The sequence below is a fragment of the Eptesicus fuscus genome, chromosome 23 (genome assembly GCF_027574615.1).
Source record: "Eptesicus fuscus isolate TK198812 chromosome 23, DD_ASM_mEF_20220401, whole genome shotgun sequence".
Lineage (NCBI taxonomy): Eukaryota > Metazoa > Chordata > Mammalia > Chiroptera > Vespertilionidae > Eptesicus > Eptesicus fuscus.
This window is the reverse complement of record NC_072495.1, coordinates 3,783,017-3,804,766: the sequence shown is the minus strand read 5'-3', so window position 1 is coordinate 3,804,766 and position 21,750 is coordinate 3,783,017. Positions and strand designations below refer to the sequence as shown.

The window sequence follows — 21,750 nt, the reverse complement described above, 5'->3', positions numbered from 1 at the left end:
GAGAGAGAGAGAGAAATGTCAATGATAAGAGAGAATCATTGATCGGCCATCTCCTACACGCCTCCTACTGGAGATCAAGCCTGCAACCCGAGCATGTGCCCTTTACTGGAATCGAACCTGGGACCTTCCAGTCTGCAGTCCAATGCTCTATCCACTGAGCCAAACCAGCGAGGCTGCCTTTTAACTTTTATTCCTATTGAGAGAGGCCATTGAAAGCCCTTGCCCTTAAGCTTAAGTTTGTTTCTGGAAACTGAGCTTTCTCCTGTCTTCTCTCTGGTGATCTAGACTCGGGAAGAGGCTCTGTCAGGATTGGCTGAAAGCAGAGGGGAGGTCCCTGGTGTTGTGGCTGCTCTGGAACAACTGGTGCTGATGGCTCCCTTGGCGAAGGAGTCTATTTTTCAACCCAGGAAGGTTAGTGTGTCCCTGTTCTAGACTAAATGGCTGCCATTCCTCAAGTCCTGCTGTTCAGCTGGTAGGCACTGTGTGAGATCCAAACTTTCTTCGATGAAGAAACTGTGAGTCTTTCTGGATGCTTATTAGTTCTTTCCCCAGGAGTGTTAGTTACATCAGTGAATGTGTCACTAAGTTAAACATCCAGAGAACTTGGTTCCTATGCCTACCTTTGCAAGGTGTACTTTCTGTTGACCTAGAATTTGTCCCAACAGGGAGTGCTAGAGTACCTGCCTGCTTTTGATGAAGAAACCACCGAAGTTTGTTCTCTGGGCTCATCTCGTCCTCTTGGTCTCCCGCTGGTAGAAGAAGAGGAAGCAGTATCTGAACCGGAGCCTGACCCGAAGGGTTGTCCAGAGGCTTGTGATGACTCGGAGTTAGCAGATGGCAGTCTTGGAGAGGGAACCATTAGTACCGAGTCCAGCCATCAGGAACCCACCTCAGACTTCACACCCCTGAGCAGCTCTCCTTGTTACTACTTTTACCAAGGTGAGGTGCCCTGAGGAGGAGGGCTGGGTTGCAACAGATATATTTCAGAGAGATGACCTAATTGAGCAGAAGGTATCGCCCCTGGGTCTCTTTGGCCTTCCCGCTTGGGGCCGGAGAGACAGACCTAGCTATAAGGAGGGCCCCATCTTGAGGACTGGCCAAGACTATTGTGTGATAGAGCTACTTGTCTTCAGCGGAGGATGGGCAGTACATGTTCCTGCATCCTGTGAACGTGCGCTGCCTCGTGCGGGAGTATGGCAGCCTGGAGCAGAGCCCTGAGAAGATCTCGGCAATGGTGGTGGAGATCGCTGGGTACTCCATGTCTGAGGTAAGGTCTTCCTGTAGAGGTGGAGGGTCAGGGAGCAGCATCAACCTAATGTCTTTGAGCTGGGCCTACTCAACCCAAGTTCACAAACCTTCAAGGCCTTTTAGTGTTCTTGTTTTTTTTTTTTGGTATAACAAAGGTAGAGATTTATTGAAGAACAAGTACAGATTCCCACGTGGGAAAGGGGAAAGAGTCCCCAAGATTTTTTTTTTTTAAGAGGAGAGGAAGGAGAAACATTGATATGATAATGAAACATGGATTGGCTGATTCCTGCACTCCCCCTACCAGGGATCGAGCCTGTAACACAGGCATGTGCCCTTAAAAGAACCGAATCTGCAACCTTTAGGTGCATGAGACGATGCCCAACCCACTGAGCCAAACCAGTTAGGGCCAGTGGTTGATTCTTTTTTTTTTTTTTTTAGTTTTTTTTTTTTATTGAGGTATTATATGTGTACATATCTTACCATTATCCCCACCCCACCCCACACACATACATGCCCTCACCCCCCAGAGTTTTGCGTCCATTGTTTATGCTTATCAGTGGTTGATTCTTGTACGTGCCCTGACCAGGGATCAAACCCATATTAATGCTCTAACCAACTGAGCTATGTGGCCAGGTCAGTGGTGCTTGCTACCTTTTAAAGTTAAATGCTAGCCCTGGGTGGTTTGGCCTAGTGGATAGAGCGTCGGCCTTCTGACTGAAGGGTCCCCGGTTCGATTCCAGTCAAGGGCACATGCCTGGGTTGCGTGCTTGATCCCCATAGGAGGCGTGCAGGAGGCAGCCAATCGATGATTCTCCCTTATCATTGATGTTTCTGTCTTTCCCTCTCCCTTCCTCTCTGAAATCGATAAAAATATATTAAAAAAAATTAAATGCTAGGTTCTGTTAAGTCAACTAGTGCTCTGCTTCACAGGTTACTAACTGTGTTTTGGGAATATAGATGTCTCCTACTTTCATTCAAGATGAGTTTTTTTTGTTGTTGTTTGTTTTTATTGCTTGTGAGAAATGTCCAAGAAAATGAAAAGTCCTTGGAGGACTCTTTTTAAAAAAAATATATTTTATTGATTTTCTACATAGAGGAAGAGAGAGGATAGAGAGCTAGAAACATCGATGAGAGAGAAACATCGATCAGCTGCCTCCTGCACACCCCGCAATGGGGCTGTGCCCGCAACCAAGGTACATGCCCTTGACCGGAATCGAACCTGGGACCCTTCAGTCCTCAGGCCGACGCTCTATCCACTGAGCCAAACCGGTTTCGGCCTTGGAGGACTCTTTAAAAGCTAGTTTATACAAACTCAAAATGCATTTTTGGGTTATACATCTATGAGTTAACTGCCTGATAATTTACATATGTGAAATTTGCCCATTGAGAATTATTTCTGTATTGATCTGAAATTTTTTATAAGCTTAGACTGTTTGGGTATTATAAACTTTCCATAAAACTTGCAGAAAAAGGAAACAAAATTAAAGTTGATGGGCTTCATTTTTTACTGTTTCAGGCCGACCTTCATGCAGTGGGGAAATCTGCTTTATGTATATACCCACTTATCATTAATTCTGTCAGTGGCTCCCAGATTTTTGACAAGAAGTTACTCTTTATTTTCCTTATTCTCTTCCCTGAGACATGGACCACAGAAAATCAGAAACAGCTGATCAGCTTTAGATAGTTTATTGCCAGGCTCTGTTTATTCATTTGCAGCACAAACCAAAAAAACTGTTTTTGGTTACTTAGTCTACCTTACTGTAGCTTAATTGACACTTTCTGTTTGGCTTTTCTAAAGGGTGATTACTTGAGCACTATTCTATGAGCCCAGTGCTGACTGTGAGTGTGTGTAGACTGTTGGATGTCTAGGGTGGGATTTTCTGCCTATAGGGTAAGGCCTGGTCTTTGTTGAGTGTTGGTCCCTTTCCCACTGTAGGATGTTCGACAGCGTCATAGATATCTCTCTCACTTGCCCCTCACCTGTGAGTTCAGCATCTGTGAACTGGCTCTGCAGCCTCCTGTGGTCTCTAAGGAAACCCTAGAGATATTCTCCGGTAAGAGTGCCCCAACTTTGCTTCTCGTTATAGTGGAGTTCAGGGATTCCTATTACTAGACACCCAGTATGGGAGGACTTAAGGAGCGGTGTCAAGAGTCTCAGAACCTCCTGATACACTCCATCTATTCATCCAATCCAACGGGACTACTCATGTGGCTTTAGGTACTAGTCAATTGGAGGAGGGAATGGCCAGGTTGTCTTGGGTCTGCCTCATAATCTGACCAACCCACAGATGACATTGAGAAGAGGAAGCGTCAACGCCAGAAGAAGGCTCGGGAGGAGCGCCGTCGAGAGCGTAGGATTGAGATGGAAGAGAACAAGAAACAGGGCAAGTGTAAGTTCAAGAACTTTCATCTTTGACTAATACAGCTGTGCATCATTGTCCAGAGGCTCAGTGCCCAAGCCCCGGAGCCAGACTACTTCGGTTCTTATCCCAGCTCTGCCACTTGTTCTCTTCAGTTTTTAAGTGTGAATCATGAGAGTACCTCCTTCATAGGCTTATTTGAGAATTAAATGAGTTAATTTGGGTCAAAGTACACAGCCTATAGTGAGGAGTAAAATTAAATTCATCTTTGGTGTAGTGTGTGAGATAACCTGGTGGGGAGAGAATTGGAGATCTGTTGAATGCTGGGGATAACTGTCCCATGTGCTCTTTGGATGGATCATTGACCTTACCTTTGACTCTCTGAGTTAAAAATGTGGGTTTTGAAACTTCTATCAAGCATGTCAAACTTGCGGCCAGCAAGCCATGAGTTTGACATGCTTGGATCCTACTCCCCTGAGGGAGTCCTCAACTGTTGAGGAAATCTGCCCGGCTGGTGTGGTTCAGTAGTTGAGCATTGACCTATATGAATCAGGAGGTCATGGTTCTATTCTGGTCAGGGCACAAGCCAGGTTGTGGGCTCGATCCCCAGTAGGGGGCATGCAGGAGGCAGCCAATCAATGATTCTCATCATTGATGTTTCTATCTCTCTCTACCCCTTCCTTCCTTTCTGAAATCAAACATATATTTAAAAATTTTTTTGAGGAAATTTGTAAATGGGTCTACCATTCTCATCTTTTCCTTTGCAGACCCAGAAGTCCACATTCCCCTGGAGAATCTACAGCAGTTTCCTGCCTTCAATTCCTATACTTGCTCCTCTGATTCTGCTTTGGGTCCCACCAGCACTGAGGGCCATGGGGCTTTCTCCATTTCTCCTCTTAGCAGAAGTCCAGGTTCCCAAGCAGGTAAGTAAAGTTGGGATGTAAAGAATGAAGGTGCAAGTATTTCCTTATTGTAGCATTGTTTAAAATAAACTAGTGGCCCAATGCACAAATTCGTGCACATTGAGAGGAAATTAATTAGAAGAAATATTTTAATATTGCTAGTCGCCCTTTCTCTATAATAGAAGTGTCAACCAAAGTCATGATCAACAGTAACAGATCGAAACATGCGTACCATTGGCGCCAGCGAGAGCTTTATATGTATCGTGCATGAGCGAGTCAATTTAGCCTTTTATAGATAGAGAATAAACTTGCTTAATTAGACCTGCTTTCTGATGTAGCTAAACTTTTTCCATCCCAGTGAAGCACACCAACTTCTCTTTCAGGTAATTGTCAGCAGCATAGCAGTAAATATCAGCACGAAGCAGATTATTATTCTAGATCACACAGGGAGAACAAAGGGTAAAATAATTAACTGCAGCAGTGTTTGACTATATTCTGCGCAGTGAAAAAAAAACCTGAAGTCATTTTCAAGGTCCACCATTTCTTACTTCTTTTCAGTCGGGTCAAGTTTCTAAGCTTTCTAAATCTCCATTTTTCGGCTAATGAAAAGAAAATAGAATTCCACCGAGTCTCCTATCTACCTACTCCAGGACTTCTGTGAGGATCAAATGAGATGAGGCATGGGAAAACGCTTCACAGACATTAGGTTACAGTGTAAAATGTTTGCACCTGGCTATAAAGCAAGTCGTGTTCCTGGGCTGAAGAAACTCCAAGGAGGCTAGTCACTAGGGAGAGGAAGCCAGGCGTTGATATATGACATCATTACACGGTGCCCACAGCGACGGTTGCTGGGCTGGGCTGGGGTGTAGGCTACATTTTGCGCCATGGGGTCTTGGCAGTGTTGGCTGCGATTTGGTGGGCTGTCGCTCTGGGCTGGAGGCAGGGCCTGTGTCCCACTTGGGGAAAGCAGAGTGTTGTTTTGTTGGTGCCAGGTCCCTGGTGCCACTTCTCTGTAAATGGCCAGTGCAGGTCACTACAGCTTCTGCATTGAGCATCTGCCCCCTGGTGGTCAGTGCGTGTCATAGCAACTGGTTGGACAGTCAGACACTTAGCATATTAGCCTTTTATATATATAGATAGCAGGTGTGTGTGGGGGAAATAGTCTACAAAGTCTATTGGTAGGTAATTGGCTAAATTATAGCATTGATACCTTGAAACATTGTACTTTACACCTAAGGAAGAAGGAAATAGCTCTCTTCATGAGCTAATGGGTACACCTTTAGGATAAAAGGAACTTTTAGAACAAACAGAACATGATACCATTTGTAGGTTTAAAGAAAAACACGCAAAACATTTTATTGTGGGTTTGTATATCTAAGTGTATAGAAAAATAGTGGGGTGATTATGTTTCAAACAGGTAATCGTGTTTCACTCTAGGGAGTGAGACCAGGATTGAGAGATTGTTCAAAGAGGCCTTTAGCCTTTAAAAAAATTTTTTTCCCTCTTATAGAATGTATTACTGTTAGGAAATAAAACACGTAAGAAAGAGTTGCTATCATTTCAGAGAGCTATCATTTCTGATCTTCATCCCCTGGCAGATATTGTGATACTTAAATTTTATTTCTCTATCAGGTATTTTAAACAAAATGTCCAATATTTAAAACTCTTGGGTACCCTTTTGATGAGATGGCTATCATTGATTAGGAGCCTAAGGTTAAGGCAGGGCCTTAGTTGGTGGCAGGGACTGGGATTAGAACCTGGATCTTGAGGGCTACACGACCATGATGCTCTGAAGAGCATATTTAAGAAGAGAGCTGCTGTACAAAGGAATACAGCAGAATATCAACCACATTATTTGTGATATAAAGATTGTGTTTTTACATACTAGTTTTTCTGAAGGTATTTGAGCAAGAGCAGTTGGATGGTCCTAGAAATAGAACAGCTCTGGTGGCTGTGGATGGGCCTGCTAGTGGGCGAGTGAATAGGCTTCTCCCCGGTAATGATCAGAACAGCAGGTAGACCCGATCTGTGGGAAATGTTCAACCGAAGGTCAAAGGATGGGGAAGACTGTTCCCCAGGGAGAATCGGGGAGAAGCTGGCATCTTCATTTGGGATTTGTTGATGTGTGTGTTTTAGATTCTAACTGAATATTCTCAAGTCTTAGACATCTGCTGACTGGAACATAAAAGCTGACCTGATTAAATGTTATATCTTCTACTATAGTGTTTACATCTCTATAAAACCAAGTCATGACAGAACAAACCTAGTCCTTGAGAGTCAGCTGATGTGGAAAGGACTTTTACTGTGGGGATAGATTCTGGCAGACCTTTTAGTGTTACTGGAAACACAAGCTTTTCTCTAGTGGTCACTGGTATGAATAATAGGCCTTGTTCTTGGCTTTTTGAGAACATGGCAGAGTTGAAATTGGGTCAGAGTTTGCTTTTTGAGTTGATTGGTAATTATCCATACCTGACTCAGGGTTCATCTCTTCACTCTTGCTAAGAGGACACTAGCTCTTTGGAACTTGACTCACATAATCCGGTGTCTGGTTCCCTTTCAGACTTTGTGCTGACCCCTGTGTCACCCACTGCGAGCCAGGGCAGTCCTCCGTTCTGCATTGGGAGCCTGGAGGAAGACTCTCCCTTCCCTTCGTTTGCCCAGGTAAATCCTGTGCTTAGGAAGCAGCCAAGGATATTTAACCGAACTCCACTGCTTGTTCTTTCTGGAAATCTCTGTTAGAGAAGGGGGGGCTCACAGACTAATGTTACATTGATTCTAATAATCACAGAAGGCTTTCTTAAGAGGGCAGCTCATACATTTAGTCTCAGATATTATCGTAGATGTACCAAAGAGAGAGAGGCTAAGAGTAGTTGAGGGTGAATCAGTGTTCTCATTATTCAGCAAATTATTAGATTTCTTTTTCCCTCCTTTCCCACTTTGGCAGATGCTGAGAGTTGGAAAAGCAAAAGCAGATGTGTGGCCCAAAACTATTCCAAAGAAAGGTGAGGATGGCCCTCCTGGTGAAGGTGGGTTTTGCCCTTGTCAGAAGATATGTCTCTAGAGTTGTTTCTAGAATTGTAACACTGGTGTTTGTTTGTTTTTTAGATGAAAACAGCTTAGTCCCTCCTGCCACCATGGACAGTGATGGGGAGAGTGATAACTCAGACCGTGTTCCTGTGCCCAGTTTCCAAAATTCCTTCAGCCAAGCTATCGAAGCAGCCTTCATGAAACTGGACACACCCGCTACTCCAGATGCCCTCTCTGGTAAAGGCAGAGCGGGAGTGCTCAGCACAGGGTAGTCCTTCCACCGGGGTCCGGTGGCAGATGGCACTGTTCCCTGAGCCCTAGGCTCACCTTCTAGTGTCAGCTGACATTTCATCTGGTGTCACATAGGACCTTTTTGCCACCTCAGATTAATTCTTGAGGCTTGGATGCGACGTTCTAAGGAACTTTTATTTCTGCTTCTAAAACACAGCAGTGGAGAGTAGATTCTGAAATCCTGAGTTGGTAAAGGGAGGCTCATCGATGCAGAAATTGGGCTTGAAGCCCACCCCCACTGACAGTCATGATTAGAATGACATTTATGGTGAGCTTCCGACGTGTGCCGGCATTGTGCTGGTTTTACTCTCCCAGTAGCCATATTAGAAGGTATAACTCGGCTCCAGTTGAGGAAACAGTTCCAGGGAGATAAAGTGACTTGTCCAAAAACAAAGAGCATGCAAGGACTGGTATTCGAATACAGGCATTCTGGTTCCAGAACCCGTACTCTTAGCTGCCATTGTCACTCTCAGTAGTGAACACTGGCCGGGGACTCGGGGTGGCATTCTAAACCAAGTTCTCTTTCTGTTTCCGTTTAGAAGAGAAAGGAGGAAAGAAGAGAAAGAAACAGAAACAGAAACTCCTGTTCAGCACCTCAGTCGTCCACACCAAGTGACACTCTGGCCCAGGCTGCCTCTCCACCTGGTTCTCTCCCTGCTTGTGCTGCTGTCATTTTTAAGTATCTGAGTTCGAACAGATTAGTTCTGGGGGGAGGGGGTTTCCAGAATATGAGGGGGAACCAAGATTTTAAATACAGTGTATTTTCCAGCTTCCCTCTTTACACCAAAATAAAGTATTGACACTCATAAGAGATCTCTTCCTGCCCAGGTTTTTAGTTTGTTACAGGTTAGTCTTTTTGACCATGTGTAATTAGTTTTTCTCAACCGTAAATAAACGAGTCCCTTCACCATCCCTTGGAAAAGCAGCCCAGACCAGAGTTAAATCGCACTGTTGTGCTCTGATGTCAGTGCCGGGGCGTCCTGGTTTCAGCACCTTTCAGCGAGTCTTTTAACAGTAGTTGAACCTTTTCTGTCTGTTCAGTCCTCTAAAGAAACAGGGATGGAATAAAATGGATTTAGAACACTCAGCTCGAATTGCAGTTTTTCGTCTGACATGGCCAGGCGGTGGGGCCAGACCTAGGCTGCACTTGCATGTATGATGGAGGGCTTTACCTCTTCCACAGGCTTCTGTTTGGCAAGGAACGGTGGGCCTCCTGCCAACCTTTAAATCAGACTTGTTTCAAGTGCCAGCAGCCCGAGTTGTAGCAGCAGGAGTCCAGCACACCTGGAGGGAGAGCAGGACGGGTCTGAAAGCGGCAGGGCTGCCCGCTGCCTCTGTTGTCTGGAGTAGTCTTATGCCTTGGTTTGAGCTAAATTGGAGTGATGTGAATTCTTTTGCTGCTTAATAAAGTAACCTCTAGGTCTAACAGAATGTGAAGGCAAACAGTTGCAATAAATTACCTGCACAAGCAATGTGAGCTTTCTGTTTTATTTATTTAATTCATTGAGTTTTTAGAGAGAGGGGAAAAAAAGAAACATTGATTTTTGTTCCCCTTATTTATGCATTCATTGGTTGATTTTTGTGTGTTCCCTGACTGGAGATTGAGCCTGCAACCTTGGCGTATCGGGACGATGCTCTAACCAACTGAGCTGCCTGGACAGGGCAGATTTTTTTTTAAGTTCAATTCAGGTCAGCTAGACATACTTATTATAAATAGGTTAAATTATCAGCTAGTATGATTGTGAGCTGGGCGTAGCTATAACCTGTCATTGTTAACCGAAAGCCGTTCAGAAATCCAGGGTCAGGAACTCTGAGGGGGATGAGGGTGTTCCAGCCTGAGATGAAAGGGCAGGTTGAGGCAAAAGCCACAAATCTATCAGATGTGTCATGGACTTGGAGTGACATCCATTCTATGATGGAGAAAGGAGATCCTGGAAGTGTAGAAGATCCAGCGCCTCCCAGAATGCCCTGTTCCAACAAGTGGGCCCCGAGGCTTGGGCACTGTGCAGCCTGCAGAGGTTCACTCCATTGCTTCAGCAGCCTCCTCACCACCATCGGAAAGCTCCTCCTCACCCGGTTCCTCCTCCAGTAAGCAGCTTCTTGTGACAGACTTCTGGATAGCTTCCCGCTCCCCTGGAGGAAGGAAGGCAGCATGGGGGAGAGAGGCTTTGGACAGCTGGAGGCCAGTCACTGCTCAGTACGCACTGGGCTAGTGTTGCTTACCTTCATCAGTGCAGTTCTGCAACAAGATCAACAGCTGTCTCCTGTTGTACTGAATCAGGAACTTCTGGCATGTTCTAATTGTACCTGGCCCAGGAAAGAGCTTTGTGGTGAGAGGGGTCTTCCTCGAAGACTTTCAGAGCCAGGGGAAAGCATCTCGCTCTTGGCAGGACAGGAAGACCCACCCACCACATGACTGAACAGCCTGACACCTACTGAAAAGCAGCCATACCCCATGCAGCCCTACCTCCCACGTGCAAGGTGTTGAGAAAACACGGGTAACGGTGTCCTTTGTTCTCCAAGTGTGTGATGAAGGGAAGAGCTGACCACACAAGCTGGTAGAACTCCTTTCGGCATCGAAGTAGCACTATTCCAGTATAGGCATTGAGGTATCGCACTACAGCAGGCAAAACAATTTTGGGAAACGATTCTCAGCAGCAGGTCAAAGGTCTTAGGGTAACTAAGCCTCCTAAGTGCCAACAACTGTTCAAGGCAGTGGCACTTGTGACACATCAATGAGTAAAAACGATTCCTGAAGGAAAGAGATTGTCATTTATGGAAGGGGAGAGGGAATAGACAATAGCCAGTGCCTTGCACACCACTCAGAACTGATGAATTTAGAATTTTAAATGTTCTTCTCATTCATTGATGTGTTAATACGTTGGGGGTGGGAACATGGAGATCCAAACCCTTGGCTCAAGAAAGGCTCTGCGGCTAGACTCTGTAGCCAGCTCAGTCTCACCTGATGTAGCATTATGCCTATCTTCTATCTATATATATAAAACCCTAATATGCAAATAGACTGAACAACGGAAATAACCGGTCTCTGATTTGCGCTGACCACCAGGGGGTGCATGTGGAACATGGTGGGTGCTGTCTGTGGCAGTTTGGTGGAGCAAGTGAGTGGGGGTGCCAGACCAAGGTGGGGTGCTGGTCGCTGTCATCAGGGCGAGCCTCTGGTGGTTACTGAAAATGCTTTGCTCCCGCATGCCATTGACCTGCCCAGCTCTCGCACTAACTGCCGGTGCAGGTTCGAGCAGCGGCTGCCAGACCTGATCACCCCTGAGGGCTTTTTCACCTCCCCCTGCTCCTGAGGGTAGATCAGGCAGCAGCTGCCGCGGCACTCACTGATGGTGCTGGCCCTGCTTGCATCTGCTAGTGGGGCAGGCGCCGTAAGCGCGTGGGAGCGGTGGCGGCAGTGGGAGCGCAGCTGCTGGGAGACGGAACCAGGGCCGCCCCTGTGCCCACTGCAGCCTCACAGTCCACAGTTCCTTTCAAGAGGCATGAATTCATGCACTGGGCCCTAGTGTGCATATAATTTCCCAGGATCCCATTTTGAGCAAATAGTAAAGGAACGAATTTAGATTTGTGTGGCTGCTGGGAGGGCACCTCTTCTTCCTCATTTCATGCACACAACTGTGTGTTCTGTACTTTACAGGCCCTGTTAAGGGCTTCGCAGGGTTAATTCTGACTTTTTCCCATGTAATATTAATGTAACTAGTCACCTAACTTAAAGGAACTATACACATCTCCATTTAATTCTAGTCACCCTATTAAATTCAGTAGCAATCACTATTTACTGTATGTAAACAGGTACAGGGGGTTCTTGCCCAAAGTTCCACTGCCTTCTGTCTTAGCTCTCCGCCTAACTCTGGACTTGTGCACACCTGGAGCTGGGAGTCCCAGACGCCTAAAAAGGACCACTTCGTGGCCCAGCCACATGGCTCCTGGTTGAGCCGCCTCCTCTGAACCGGGAGGTCACGTCAGTCCCCAGTAGGGGGCGTGCACGACGCAGGCAGCCGGTTCTCATCACGGATGTTTCTCCCTCTCCCTCTGAATGAATAACAAATATATTAAAAACAAACTAACACTTCGTGGATGGTGCACCAGGCTTGGCAGCTCCGTGGGCTGCTTGTGCCCTTCCTCCCTCCTCCGGCCCCCAATCCCTCCAGGTTCCGCTGTCGGCCCGTCCCCAGCACCTTCGTACCCGCGAAGCCGATGGAGCAGGCGGCCCCGCCGAAAGTCCCGTGCAGGCGGGCGATCGTGTCCCGTACGAGGCCGCCCAGCACTCGGTCATCCAGACTCAGGCGGCAGCGGGGGTCGTCGGACACCACTTCGCAGAGCAGGTACCTGGGGCGGACGAGAGGGAGGTGAGCAGAGGCCAGGGCTGCGGGCACCGGGCAGGAAAGAGCCTTGAGGGGCCAGCCGCGAGCTGCTCACCTGTGTTTGAACCGCACCATGGCGACTTCCGCTCCCGGCGGCCTGACGCGCAAAGCTGGTGTCTGTTGATGGCCAATGGGAATTAACCTCCGCAGTCTTGCAGCCACTCAGAGAGGGACGTAGGACAGAAAGGCGGGGCTATAATGTTGAGAGGCTGAGCCCAGTGTCAGTCTCCTTCAAGCCCCGCCTCCCTTTGCGTTTGCGTTTGCGTTTGCGGAGCGCCGGCGCACTCCTGGGTTTCACACGGATTTGGGTGCTGGGCGCAGCGGTGGGGCGGCTGGCGGCTGGGACGGGTGTTTACGTTCCCCGCCGCAGGGCGCGGTGCTACACAGGATGCAGCTGCTGCCTGTGGGCCCTCAGGACGTCTGCTTTCTAGTCCTTTACAACCCAGTCCAGTCGTGTGTGCACTGACATATTCCCTCCTCAAAGCTGGACAGTGGAACTGAATTTACAGGCCGGGACTGACACCGGAAATCGGACCCTTACTTTCAGGTTAGGGCTGGGTTTGCTTCTTCCACACCGCCAAATGTTATTACTGTTGGGGCTTTTCAACAGTCTTGCGGAAATGAGGCTCGTTTTTTGTTTGCAAAACCAATCAGTGGTCGTTATATTTTCCTTTAAAACATTTTTTTTATTGACTTCAGAGAGGAAGGGAGAGGGAGATATAGAAACATCAATGATGAGAGAATCATGGATTGGCTGCCTCCTGCACGCCCCACACTGAGGATTGAGCCTGCAGCCCCGACTGGAATCAAACCTAGGACCCTTCAGTCCCCAGGCTGACGCTCTATCCACTGAGGGCATATTTTCCATTGAAAAGCACGAAGAAGCAAATAAAAATAAATTATAATCCATTACAGAGAGAGAATAATTTATCATGTGGTGTGTCTCCCCCCTCCCCCCCGCCCTCACCCCCGTCCCACGGGCCCCCCGCCCCGCCAGCGGCCCTGAAAGTGAGATTTAGGGACCCCTGGGTTTTCCAAGACTCAAAGCTCAAAATCACTTTCATAATAACAGTAAGATGTTATTTGCCTTTTTTACTCTCACAATGGACAGTAAAGTTTTCCAGAGGTTACATGACATATGCTGACGTTGTTACTCTGATGGCTAATGCAATTGAGTGTTAAATATTTCTATTTTAATACCCATGATAAGTATCGATATAGCCCACAAAAACAAAAGCTCTTTGGGATCCTCAATAATGTGAGTGTAAAGGGGTCCTGAGACAATGAAAAAAGTTTGAGATGAGAACTGCTGCCCTATGTTGTTATATTTTTCTTTTCTTTTTAAGAGTAGGATCATACTGTTTAGTACTCTTTTTTTCCTGCTTGAATATCTTCTCAAAAATGTCTTATTGATGTATAACATACATAAAATGCATATACAACTCAATGTATTTTTACACATGCATAGACTTGTGAAGCCACCGCCCAGATTAAGGGAGCATTTCTAGTGCCCAAGAAGGTTCCCATGCCCCCTTCCCAGTCAAAATCCTTCCCAGAAGTAGCCTCTATTCTTACTTCTATTATAAAAGACTAGAGGCCCAGTGCATGGATTTGTGCACATTGAAAGGAAATTAATTAGAAGAAATGTTTTAATATCGCTATTTGCCCTTTTTCTATAATAGAAGTGTCAACCAAATTCACAATCGACAATGACAGATCAAAACACACACGTGCGATTGGCGCCAGCAAGAGCTTTATATGTATGTCGCATGCACAAGTCAGCTTAGCCTTTTATAGATATAGAATAAACTTGCTTAATTAGACCTGCTTTCTGATGTAGCTAAACTTTTTCCAGCCCAGTGAAGCACACCAACTTCTCTTTCAGGTAATTGTCAGCAACACAGCAGTAAATCACAACACGAAGCAGATTATTATTGTAGATCATGCAGGGAGACAAAGGGTAAAATATTTAACTGCAGCAGTGTTTGACTATATCCTGCTCAGTGAGAAAACCTGAAGTCATTTTCAAGGTCCACAATTTCATAGTTCTTTTCAATCGGGTCAAGTTTCTAAGTTTCCTAAATCTCTGTTTTCTGGCTAATGAAAAGAAAATAGAATTCTACCAAGTCTCCTATTTACTTACTCCAGGACTTCTGTGAGGATCAAATGAGATGAGGCACGGGAAAACGCTTCACAGACATTAGGTTACAGTGTAAAATGTTTGCACCTGGCTATAAAGCAAAGTCGTGTTCCTGGGCTGAAGAAACTCCAAGGAGGCTAGTCGCTAGGGAGAGGAAGCTGTGCGTTGCTATGTGACATCATTACCCAGTGCCCACAGTGACCGTTTCCGGGCTGGGCTGAGCTGTGGGCCACATTTTGCGCCATGGGGTCTTGGCAGTGTCGGCTGCAATTTGGTGGGCTGTCGCTCTGGGCTGGTGGCAGGGCCTGTGTCCCACTTGGGGAAGCCGAGGGTTGCTTTGTGGGCGCCAGGTCCTTGGTGCCGTTTCTCTGTAAATGGCCAGTGTGGGTCACGACAGCTCCTGTGTTGAGTGTCTGCCCCCTGGTGGTCAGTGTGCGTCATAGCGACTGGTCAGACGGTTGGAGGGACACTTACCATATTAGCCTTTTATATATATAGGTTAGTTTTGCCTGGTCTTGAACTTCAGATAAATACCTGACAGCATGTTTGTGTGTGTGTGTCTGGCTCCTTTCACTCAATATAATGCCTGTAAGACTCATTTTCCTTGTTTGATATTTTCATGTCAAATGTTCAGCAACATTATATTTTCAGCTACACAGTATTGTATTTTTTGCATGTACCTGTTAAATTTGTCAGTATTCCCATGATGGATGTTTAAATTAGTTCTAGATATTCTTGTTATACCCAGCACTTCGATGCACAGCCTTGTGGTTAGGTCTTTATTCTTTATCCCTATTCCTGACTATTAGAACTGCCAAGGACTTGGCTGGCCCTGTGAGCTCCATAAAGGGAAGCAGGTTTCACAACTGATTATTTGCAAGATGTGGAATGAGTCCTCCATTTTCCCCTCTCTCACTTTTCAGCACCTTAAAGGAGGGATGCGGAGGGAGGAAGGGGTGGGGAGTAAAGGAGACCCCAGAGCAGTGGTCCTTCCGAGGAGTCTCCGCTCTCCTCACCCAAGAACCTCCTCGGCTGAAACGCCTCTCGCCAGCAGGGGGCGCCAGAGGCCCGCAGTGCGCGGAGAAAGACGGACTCCGAGTTCCCCCTTCTCCCTCCGGTGGGACAACTGCCCTGCACTTCCAGCCTTCAGCTCAGTGAACCCCACACTTTATGGGATGCACGGGGGCTCAGGTCAAACGCACACAGGAAGAAGCAGGGTTAGAATTCGACTCCAGGGTCCTTGCTCCCATCTGCAGGCTGAGGTCCTGTGCGTGGGTTCGCTCGTCCACTTTGCGGACAACGGAGAGACCCCGCAGGTTCCCAGCCACGTCCTGTCGGGGAGTCAGTTCCGTCCGCAGATCCCCGGGTCCTCCCCGCGCAGGGAGGTGATGCTCCGCCCTCGGGGCTGGACGTCAGGTTTCAGGCGTCACCGCGGGTGCAGCGCCGGCAGGGAGGGCGCGGAGAGGCTGTGGGAGTGAAGGTCCCTCCTCCCGCAGGCAGGCCCCCGGGAGGAAGGCTCTCCGGTCCCCGACCCCGCGCCTCGGACCCGGCCGGGCCGCCCGCCGGCCCCACGAGGCTCAGGACAAGCCGGACCGACCGCACGCCTGCTGACGAGGCCGCGGCTGTGCGCACTCACGGGGACCGGTGTGTGACCGGGCGGGCGGGTCCCCGGGACGCGGGGCGGGCGCGGCCGGGTGCGCAGCCCCCCATTCTCTCCCAGCCGGGCCTCGTACCCTCATCTCACCGGTGCGGGAGGGACGAGGCTCCACGGGCGCAAAACTCAGCGGGAAGAGGCCGGCAGTGACCCCGGTGCCGCGGATCGGACCCTGGGGGAGGCGGGGGCTCAGGAGACTTCCTTTGAGCGCTTCCCCTCCTTCCCCCCTGAGGTTCCCACGCGCCAGGTGTGCTTTGGATCAGACACAAAACCCAACAGGAGTCCCGGCAAAGCCTCCAGCGCTCACCTGAACACACAGATCACACAGCCGCCTCTCAGGCTGGGAAACCCGGAGCCACCCCTGCGAGGCGGTGGGGCCAGCGCTGAAAGGCTCCGTAAGGTGGGCGTGGGGAGCCGCAGCGGCTCACCTGGTCCGGGGCCTCCTGGGCGGACCGGGACCAGCTGCCTCTGATCTTCACCTTCAGCCAATGGGCTGCCATTGGTTAGGCTCTGACTGGGCCAGGCTCCGAACTAAGCATTTCTGTGTTGGACTTCATTTAATCCTCGCCGCACCTCCGGGCCGGCAGGTCCCACGATTCTCTGAGGCTCAGAGAGGGAACTGAGGTGCCCAGAGTCACACAGTAATTTCAGTCCGCGAGAGACCTTGGTCTCACCCCCAAACCCGGCTCTTCACCCCTTGCTCTCTACCCCTCTGGGATGTCTGGGACCTAGAAGGGTATTCAAAGAAGGCAAATCCAATTGGGATGCCAAAGGCATCTCTGAATCGCCCCCCGATTGGATTTGCCTATTTTGAATACCAGGGAATCTAGGGGTTCCCTGTCAGAGCCGGGCAGCGCTGCCCTGGCGGATGGCGTCGAAGGAAAATGGTGTCTGCTCCAGCCTGTGGTGAAGCAGCCACGGCTCATTAGGGGCTCTGCTCCTCTAATCCCATCAACCAATTCCCTGTAAAGCCTTTATGGGGACAATCTGGATAAAATTAAACCCTCCATCTGCCTGGCCAGGGGCCTGGGGAGCTGCCGCCTCCTCCAAGTTGCTGGGCAGACATGGCCCTCCCTGGACCTCAGAGTCAGGACATCGCATCTCAGCTCCCCCTCGTCCTCACTGTTCTGGGGACCTCCTTTCCCTCCCCTCACCTGCTGCGAGGGTGTGCTCATCCAAAAATTAATTGAAATTACAAGGGCACTACTGTTTGACCCAGCGATTTCTCCGCCAGGAACCTCCCACAGCGGTTCTGGCACTTGTGCCAAATGACAGGTGAACGGGGTGTCTTGCAGCATTTGTTTGTGAGCAAAGGCCGCTTCACAAGCTAGGAAGCTGCAGAGCCAGGGTTTGGACCAGGCAGCCCATGTCCTTGTCCTATCAGCGTCTCTGTCTTCATGGGTGTGGAAACCCCACAGCTGGGGATGGTTACCTGGGGTGAGCGGACCCAAAGGTGTGAAATAGGAGGGGGACTCTCTTCTACTGTGCCTGCTTTGGGTTGTTTTATTGTACCATGTGCATATGTTAATTTTCTATGAGCCCCGCACCCCACGGATGTCATTAGTGATCCTTGCCTTTATCCTGGGAGTGGGCACTGTCATCACCTCCATTTTACAGGGGAGGGAGCTGAGCTCACCCAGGTGGTGCGGCCAGGCCACAGGACTAGGAATGGCAAAGGGGAACGGACTCTCAAGCCCGTGTTCGTGCCCCTAATTTATATTCGCCTCCTGGGCTGGGAGAGTCAGGAGAGAGAAAAGTGGTTAAAGCATGGGCTCTGGAGCCAGCTTGCCTGGGGTCAAGTTTTGATTCAGCCACTCACCAGCTGTGTGACCTGGGGTAAGTCACTTCCCCTCTCTGAGCCTCAGTCTCCTCTCTCTGAGGCTTCAATGACTAATCTCCATGTCAAGTGCTTAGAACAGGGCCTGTCTCATCCTGAGTGCTCAATAAATGTTAGGTATTTTTAAAATATACATTTTTATTGATTTTGAGAGAGAAGAAGGGAGAGGGAGAGAGAAACATGGATGTGAGAGGAAAACATTGACCAACTGCCTCCTGCACACACCCAGGAACGTGGCCTGACCCAGAATTGAATCGGCAGCCTTTAGTGCACAGGACAGTACCAAGTACCCGACCCACCCTGGCCAGGGCTAAGTTGTAGGTGTTGTTATAGCGTTGTCCTAAGTTGTAGGTGTTGTTATAGCGTTGTCCTAAGTTGTAGGTGTTGTTATAGCGTTGTCCTAAGTTGTAGGTGTTGTTATAGCGTTGTCCTAAGTTGTAGGTGTTGTTATAGCATTGCCCTAAGTTGTAGGTGTTGTTATAGCGTTGTCCTAAGTTGTAGGTGTTGTTATAGCGTTGTCCTAAGTTGTAGGTGTTGTTATAGCGTTGTCCTAAGTTGTAGGTGTTGTTATAGCGTTGTCCTAAGTTGTAGGTGTTGTTATAGCGTTGTCCTAAGTTGTAGGTGTTGTTATAGCGTTGTCCTAAGTTGTAGGTGTTGTTATAGCGTTGTCCTAAATTGTAGGTGTTGTTATAGCATTGTCCTAAGTTGTAGGTGTTGTTGTAGCATTGCCCTAAGTTGTAGGTGTTGTTATAGCGTTGTCCTAAGTTGTAGGTGTTGTTATAGCATTGCCCTAAGTTGTAGGTGTTGTTATAGCATTGCCCTAAGTTGTAGGTGTTGTTATAGCGTTGTCCTAAGTTGTAGGTGTTGTTATAGCGTTGTCCTAAGTTGTAGGTGTTGTTATAGCGTTGTCCTAAATTGTAGGTGTTGTTATAGCATTGTCCTAAGTTGTAGGTGTTGTTATAGCATTGCCCTAAGTTGTAGGTGTTGTTATAGCATTGCCCTAAGTTGTAGGTGTTGTTATAGCGTTGTCCTAAGTTGTAGGTGTTGTTATAGCATTGCCCTAAGTTGTAGGTGTTGTTATAGCATTGTCCTAAGTTGTAGGTGTTGTTAAAGCGTTGTCCTAAGTTGTAGGTGTTGTTATAGCGTTGTCCTAAGTTGTAGGTGTTGTTAAAGCGTTGTCCTAAGTTGTAGGTGTTGTTATAGCGTTGTCCTAAGTTGTAGGTGTTGTTATAGCGTTGTCCTAAGTTGTAGGTGGTGTTATAGCGTTGTCCTAAGTTGTAGGTGTTGTTATAGAATTGTCCTAAGTTGTAGGTGTTGTTATAGCATTGCCCTAAGTTGTAGGTGTTGTTATAGCATTGTCCTAAGTTGTAGGTGTTGTTATAGCATTGTCCTAAGTTGTAGGTGTTGTTATAGCATTGCCCTAAGTTGTAGGTGTTGTTATAGCATTGTCCTAAGTTGTAGGTGTTGTTATAGCGTTGTCCTAAGTTGTAGGTGTTGTTATAGCATTGCCCTAAGTTGTAGGTGTTGTTATAGCGTTGCCCTAACGTTATCTTCTCCCATTTCCAGCTCCGAGGTCCTTCTCCCAGCAGGGGGTCCAGCTGCGGCTGCTCCAGTTTCCTCCCCGAAGGGCAACGCCCAGCTCCCCCCGGGGCCAGCCCCCAGCAGAACCTTCCGGGTCGGTGCTCCTGGGTTATCGCAGGGTGCTGGTTGTGATCAGAACCGATCACATCACCAGAGCTGGAAACACGGCAGAGCCGCAGAGCTGGTGTGGCCCAGATCCAGAGGGAGGCTGCGATGGGCGGCCTCCAGTTTGGGATGTTCCCAGCGCCTTCCCACCGCTCCTGCTAGGAGGGAAAAGGGGCTCAAAATAGCTGTTGCTTCCCCAGCGCGGCGCGAGGCCAAGGACAGGAATAGACATCTGGGGGTGGCCGCCTCAGCTTCCTTCAGGGGCTCTGGGGGGGCGCTGGGAATAGCTAGAGGCCAGACTCCCCCCAGTGGCGGGGGGGATAGTGCAGCTGTCAATATACAGGGACTTACCCTTGACGGTCCAGCCCCTGGAAAGTGTTGGCCTACCTGGCGCTAGCTGGCCAGCAGGTCCCTGGCCAGATACCAGCCAGGGCCTGGACTCTTAGATCAACTGGAAGTGCCTCCCAACACTGGCTCCTACGATCCTCTCTTGGAGGTGAGGAAGCTGAGGCCCAGAGAGAGGTTCACGTGCTTGAGGTCACAGAACTGGCTAGAAGCCACGCTTCCAGGAAGGGCGGGTCTCGGGCTCTGAGAGGCCGGATCGGGTGGTGGGTAACCGGTTAAAGGACTCAGACTGTCTGGGCTCGAATCCAGGCTCCACTACTTATTATCTGCCTGCTCCCAGGCCTCAATTTCATTCCTGTAAAATGGGCACAATAACAGGACCCACCTCCTTTAGTTAGTCAAGAAGAGTGAATGAGTTAATACTTGAGTGCTGTTATGATTATTGTTATTTTCTGACCAGACTCCTCACTCATTCATTCCTCAGGCGTTGGCTGAACACCTGCCATGTGCCAGGCACGGAGCTGGGCCTGCAACCTCACTTACTCCTTACGACGGCCTATGAGGAGCCCTTATCATGCCCTAGTTTACAGGTGAGGGGAGTGAGGCTCAGAGGGCCACACAGCCAGGAGGGAGCCGGGCCAGGATTTGAAACCCTGGCTGCCCGCCTGCACAGCTCACGCAGGTAACCAACGCACGACACTCATTTTTCTGGGGAGATGTACAAGTCATTCACGTGCTGCGTCTGGGGGTTGGGGAGGGAGTGTTGGGCACAGGGAGGAGGGCTCCATATTCCCAGCCTTGGCATTTATCGCCCCAGCACCCCCACCCAGTCCCTGTGAGGTGGTCCCTAGCCCTTCTACTCAATTCCCACCTCCCTTCCTCTGGGTTTCCTTGAGTACCTACTATGTGCCAGGCTTGTGCTGAGCTCTGAGAACACAGAGAAGACGTCATCCCTGCCCTGAAATTGCTCACAGTGTGTTGAGAGACAGATTTCTAAAGTGGTCAGAGCAACTTAGGGGCAGCTGCTGTGATGAGGGGAAGAATGGGGGCAAGAGGGTCCCCAGAGGAAGGATCTAACTCAGCTTGGAAGGTCAGGGAAGGCTTCCCGGAGGTGGTGACGGCTGTGAGGCTCACAGGAGAGGTAGCCAGGAGAGAGAAGTGGCAGGAAAGCGCGTTCCAGATGGGTGGATAGCTCGTGCTAAGAGGAAGTGCTGCGTTCCAGGAGCTGTGAGTAGTTGGGGCTAGAGGTGTGGGGGAGGGGTGCTGGGGCTGCAGAGATAGTCAGGGACAGGCCACGCAGGGCCTTTTTAAAATATATATTTTTTAATTGATTTCAGAGAGGAAGAGGGAAGAGAGAGAGAGAAACATCAATGATGAGAATCGTTGATCAGCTGCCTCTGCACGCCCCCTAGTGGGGATTGAGCCCACAATCCCGGCATGTGTCCTGACCTGGTTCATAGGTCAATGCTTAACCACTGAACCACACCTGCCGGGCCATTCAGGGTCTTGATGGCCACACTGAGGGTTTGGGTCTATCTGGAAGGCTGAGAGGATGAGAGCAATGGCTAGAAGGTTCAGGGGTATAAACCTCAGGAGGTTAGACTGAAGTGAGTAATTGTTGCCTGGAAGGAGAAGGAAGACAGCTGAGAGTACTGGAGAGAATTGGTTATGTATTGTTGCATAATAAATCACTCCAAACTTTGTGGCTAACACAACGTTGTTTTTTGTTTTTGTTAATCCTCACCTGAGAATATTTTTCCATTGATGTTTTAGAGAGAATGGAAGGGAGGGGAGAAACAGAGAGAGAGAAACATCGATGTGTCACATCGATTGGTTGCCTCCCGCACATGCCCGACCAGGGCCGGGATTGAGCCT

At 48.8% G+C, this 21,750-nt stretch overlaps 2 protein-coding genes across 3 annotated transcripts in view; one reads left to right on the top strand and one right to left on the bottom strand.

Moving 5' to 3' along the window:
- RNF10 (ring finger protein 10) overlaps positions 1–8,915 on the top strand; it is a 38,718-nt gene extending 29,803 nt beyond the window's left edge. The window contains exons 8-17 of one of the 2 annotated variants that reach the window (XM_008142784.3): positions 286–411; positions 666–939; positions 1,134–1,267; positions 3,185–3,302; positions 3,537–3,638; positions 4,376–4,531; positions 7,071–7,171; positions 7,455–7,512; positions 7,616–7,774; positions 8,368–8,915. In XM_008142784.3, the coding sequence (XP_008141006.2) occupies positions 286–411; positions 666–939; positions 1,134–1,267; positions 3,185–3,302; positions 3,537–3,638; positions 4,376–4,531; positions 7,071–7,171; positions 7,455–7,512; positions 7,616–7,774; positions 8,368–8,444 (1,305 nt within the window). In that variant the 3' untranslated portion in view covers positions 8,445–8,915. Of the gene's footprint in view, positions 1–285; positions 412–665; positions 940–1,133; positions 1,268–3,184; positions 3,303–3,536; positions 3,639–4,375; positions 4,532–7,070; positions 7,172–7,454; positions 7,513–7,615; positions 7,775–8,367 lie in introns of those variants that run through there. The other variant, XM_054712824.1, reaches the window with a different exon arrangement.
- Positions 8,916–9,302: 387 nt separating this feature from the next.
- On the bottom strand, positions 9,303–12,310 carry POP5 (POP5 homolog, ribonuclease P/MRP subunit). Its single transcript, XM_008142785.3, has 5 exons — positions 12,269–12,310; positions 12,036–12,178; positions 10,296–10,445; positions 10,052–10,135; positions 9,303–9,961 (listed from the first exon to the last, which is right to left on the bottom strand). The coding sequence occupies exons 1-5, from the start codon at positions 12,286–12,288 to the stop codon at positions 9,849–9,851; spliced, it is 510 nt and encodes a 169-aa protein (XP_008141007.1). The 5' UTR covers positions 12,289–12,310; the 3' UTR covers positions 9,303–9,848.
- Between the last annotated feature and the right edge of the window lie 9,440 nt (positions 12,311–21,750).